Source organism: Ananas comosus, linkage group 1 (assembly GCF_001540865.1).
Source record: "Ananas comosus cultivar F153 linkage group 1, ASM154086v1, whole genome shotgun sequence".
Classification (NCBI taxonomy): Eukaryota; Viridiplantae; Streptophyta; class Magnoliopsida; order Poales; family Bromeliaceae; genus Ananas; species Ananas comosus.
In genome coordinates this window covers 18,158,211-18,162,681 of record NC_033621.1, presented here as the reverse complement: position 1 = coordinate 18,162,681, position 4,471 = coordinate 18,158,211, and the positions used below count along the sequence as shown (strand labels likewise).

Genomic DNA, 4,471 nt, shown 5'->3' with positions numbered 1-4,471 from the left:
TTTTATGCTGCACTGGTTCGCGTAGTATTTTGCATCATTACGGGTGTATCTTGCACCGTATAAACTTTACACTTAAGGGTTCTTGTACTATTTAATATTTACAATGCACTCCTTGCTTTCACTTGTGCTGCAGATCTTCTCATCCTATTCTCATTGACGATGCAGAAGCGGCAGACAGTGACGACGGTTTTATTATCGCTGATCTGAAAGACGAGTCAGATTCCGACGTTAGCATCCGTATCGTCTCGACTTCTCCCGACGAAGCTCATCGGACATACAGCGCCATGGATGTGCTCCCGTTGCGGCAAGGTGATACAGTGGGACTTACTGCTGAGCAATTTCGCGACGACGAGCTTGAAGAATACCTCATTGTAAACAGCTGTACGATGGAGTCAGTTGTTGACGTCGCAGATGTGGACGATGTCCACGAGGGCTAGCTCTACAAGACGCAAGGCGACTTCAAACGAGCTCTCAAAGCATACGCAATGAAAAGAGGTTTTGAGTACGCACCGACGAAATGCAACGACCATAAGATAACCGCACGATGCCGTGTCTCAGATTGTCCTTGGAGAATAAAGGCGCGTCAAGTACCAGGAATTGCTCAATGGTGGGTGAAGAAATTTGATTCGCAACACACTTGTAGCAGGGCAATAGGGGGATTGGGCCACAGGAATTGCGATGCGGCTTTTATAGCAGAATTTGTTAGGGGGCAGGTGGTGGCAAACGAGAAATACACGTCGAAGATGGTTCAGACCGAGATTCTTCAGCAGCACGGCGTAAAAATTTCATACTGGAAAGCCTACCGGGCTAGAGAATTGGTCCTTCAAGAGGTGCGCGGCGATTTCGAGGGCTCGTTCGCTCTACTTCCCTCGTACATGCAAGAGTTGAGGAGTGGAGATGCGCAAACATGTCTCCAATTACTTTACCAGGACGAGGGTCATTTTCACCGTTTTTTCTTGGCATTCGGAGCAGCGATTCGAGCATTCAGGAAGCACTGCAGGCCGTTGATTGGTCTGGATGGTACGTTATTGCACTATTACACCACTGTCACATCATTATTTTACTATGTTGCACTATTATATAATAAATTCATGAATATACTATATTTTTTTTGCACGATTACACATTAATATACACGGTTTCTTATTCTTCCAGGAACGTTCCTAACTGGTAAGTTTAGAGGTTGTCTGCTGACGGCGTCATGTATTGATGGGAATAACTGTATATTGCCATTGGCGTGGGCAGTTGTTGAAGGTGAAAATCGCTATTCCTGGCACTGGTTTCTGGAACAGTTACGGGATGGCGTCGTCGGTGATCACGACTCCAGCAGAGCAAATAGTGTACTTACTATTGTTTCCGACCGCCAAAAAGGATTGATTGATGCTGTATCCGATGTTTTTCCGGATGCAGCTCATGGTTATTACATTTACCATCTGTCTACCAATCTCGCGCACGCGCCAAAGAATACACCTGCGTGGAGAAGATTTTGGGCTGCGGCGCGTGCATACACTGTCGTGGAGTTCAACGAACATATAGAGAAGATAAAGGAGTTGAACCCCGAACAGTACAAGTATGTGGTTAAGCTGCCTCAGCATAGGTGGGCTACCCATTGCTTCCTGGGAATGCGTTATTCAATGCTCACTTCCAACTGTGCCGAGACGATAAATAGTGTAATTCGACATTTAAAGGGCCTTCCAATTACCTACCTCGTCGAGGAAACATGAAAGAAAACAGCTTGTTATTTTTACCAGAGAAAAAATAATGGGGAGAATATTATCAGTGTAGTAACACCCTATGCAGAAAAGATATTAGGGAGCTCAAAGGAAACGTCCCGCTTTTACACGCTGAATCCTTCGACCGATGTCCTATTTAAGGTATTATTGTTTATGTTGCACCATTTAGTCAGTATCTTATACTACTTATCAATCGGTTAAATGTAGTCATTACACTATTTTTCCCACCCTTTGGACTGGCTTGTTGTTTTCTAAGTAATTGCAGCCGATCGTACGGATGTTGTGGATATTTCCAAAAAGACATGTTCCTGCAAGCGATGGGACATTGACGGCATTCCATGTAATCACGCCATNTATACTACTTATCAATCGGTTAAATGTAGTCATTACACTATTTTTCCCACCCTTTGGACTGGCTTGTTGTTTTCTAAGTAATTGCAGCCGATCGTACGGATGTTGTGGATATTTCCAAAAAGACATGTTCCTGCAAGCGATGGGACATTGACGGCATTCCATGTAATCACGCCATGGCAGCAATTTCATTTAGGCTATGGGATCCGTATGATTTTGTCGAGGATTGGTTTAAGACCTCGACTTATCGTGCAACCTACAACGATTGCGTCCCCCCCACCAGAGGCAAAGAGCAATGGCCTGCAATACCAAGTAACGTTGTTCTGCCGCGGCCGCCAAACGTCCGCATACAACCGGGCAGAAGAAAGGTTTTGCGGCGAGAGTCTATTGCTAACGGCTTAATAAAGAAGCGGTGCCGAAATTGCCAGAGATTGGGGCACAACAAAAGGTCGTGCAAGAACCCTCCTGTGGCTAGAGCAAACCAGCAGCCCGCGACGACATCCGCTGGCGCACCACCGGAAATATCGGAAAATCCATACGTCTTATTGTAATAGTTCAAGGCTAATGTTAATAGTGAACATATAGATAATTTGAATGTGTAAATTTTTGTAATAGTATAAAATAGAGGATAACAGTTCAACATATTTAAAAAATAGTGTAACGAGGATCTCAAAATTTTTACTGGTTAAGTGAGGTTGCACTGAAACGAGTCTACGGATGCACTGTTATAGCGGTCATTGCACCATTTCTACTGCAGTAGAAAATTCCCGTTGCACTATTATCCCTGGCGCACAAAAGGTAATTCGACACGGCTTCTGAATAGTCGGTTTATCTTCTCGTGACAGTTTTGATATACCCACCGGTGTCTCTTCGAGCGCCGAAGAGACGCTATAACGTATACGTTAGTGTTTGCTATGAGGTTTATAATTAATTAGGTCAGTCGAAGAGGCAGCGGTGGGTTGGTGAGGTGACGATTCGTTTTGTTTAAAAATCGGTTCTTCAGATGCATTCCCCATTACGGAGACAGTGGTGTTCGTGAAGGAAGTGAAGACGACAACGGCATTCCCGGTAAGAGGAAGCGCAGCGCTTCCCCTCCGCAGCAGCGCTTCCCCTCCTACGGGGAACGCCGTTTGTCGCCTTTGACTCGTTCACAAATATTGGCCTTGCTTTAACCTCCTCGCCTTTACGTAGAGAAGATTTGCACTATCTGGAGTGTTATATTTGCTAGGAGCCCATTGGCCCTCTTCTCATACAGTTTCTTAATTTCTTGCAAATATTTATTCTTATCGTTGGATTCTAATATTTTTCTGTCTGTACTGTCTGTTTCATGGTAGAGCGGAGCTCCAAATTGCCCAAAGCAAATGAAACATTCCAGATAGTGCGAATCAACCTTAACGCCTCGTTGCTGGATCGATCGTACCCTTCCGATTGAGCCTCCTCCTCCTCCTAACAGTCTCCTTCGGCAGTCTCCTTTGGCCAATACCTGTTTGCGTCGGCTATTTGATCGTGGATTTGCAGATAAACTTCGATGATTACATAATCAATCTTATGAAGAGATTGTTATAGTTGATGTAATAGATGGTTGGATTGTGATAAAATCGTGTTTGTATTTTATTAAGTACTATAAAATCATGTAATCGGCTTTACAGATAATGTAATTCTTGTTCACAGATTAATATACTCCTTACGAATTTGTTACACTATTTACAAGTAACTCTTTTTTACAAAACATTGTTACACTGTTTACTTCATATTATAATATTAATTTTAAATTTTTTTGCACTATTATGTTCATGTTATCACCTAGCCTGGAAAACGTTAATAAGGAATTGAACTATTATCCTTGGCGCGCGGAGGTATAGCGCCACGGCGGCGGCGGCATTAAAGAGGTGGTGGAGCCGCCTCCTATTCCACACCGCTATATTCGACGTCATCGTGTCCTTTCATTTGCACTATTAGCTTAAGATTACATTAAGAAATAAAATAAGTAATGACTGTCATGGATTTGTTGCACTGGAACGAAGCTATGGATGCACTGTTATAGTGGCGGTTGCACCATTTCTCCTTTTTCCTTGCTCCCTCGCGTTGCACTATTATAGAAAAACTCAATTGTAGGTTTGACTATATTAGCTCCTTTCGTAGCTCCTATAAAAGAACGCCCGATTGAGTTTCGTAGCTCCTTCGCGTTGCATTGTTTACTTCAAATTTCGTAAAGTCTTAAAGCCGACACGGCGGCGGCGGCGGCGGCGGCGATAAGGAGGTCGTGGAGCCTCCTCCCACTCCGCCCCGGTATTATCGACGGCCCCCGTGTCCTTTCATTTGCACTATTAGATTAACATTACATTATGAAATAAAATAAGTAAAATTTTGCCTGGTTATGGAGAGGT

The 4,471-nt window shown here is 43.7% G+C and overlaps 1 protein-coding gene across 1 annotated transcript; it reads left to right on the top strand.

Annotated features, from left to right (window-relative positions):
• LOC109720854 lies at positions 486-1,724 on the top strand. Its single transcript, XM_020248233.1, has 2 exons — positions 486-1,020; positions 1,156-1,724. The coding sequence occupies exons 1-2, from the start codon at positions 486-488 to the stop codon at positions 1,722-1,724; spliced, it is 1,104 nt and encodes a 367-aa protein (XP_020103822.1).

What these genes read in the sequence shown, in the direction of transcription:
- LOC109720854 (XM_020248233.1), top strand. Translation starts at nt 486, where the DNA reads ATGAAAAGAGGTTTTGAGTACGCACCGACGAAATGCAACGACCATAAG. An exon ending in GCCGTTGATTGGTCTGGATG is followed by an intron (nt 1,021 to 1,155) that starts GTACGTTATTGC and finishes TTATTCTTCCAG; the next exon opens with GAACGTTCCTAACTGGTAAG.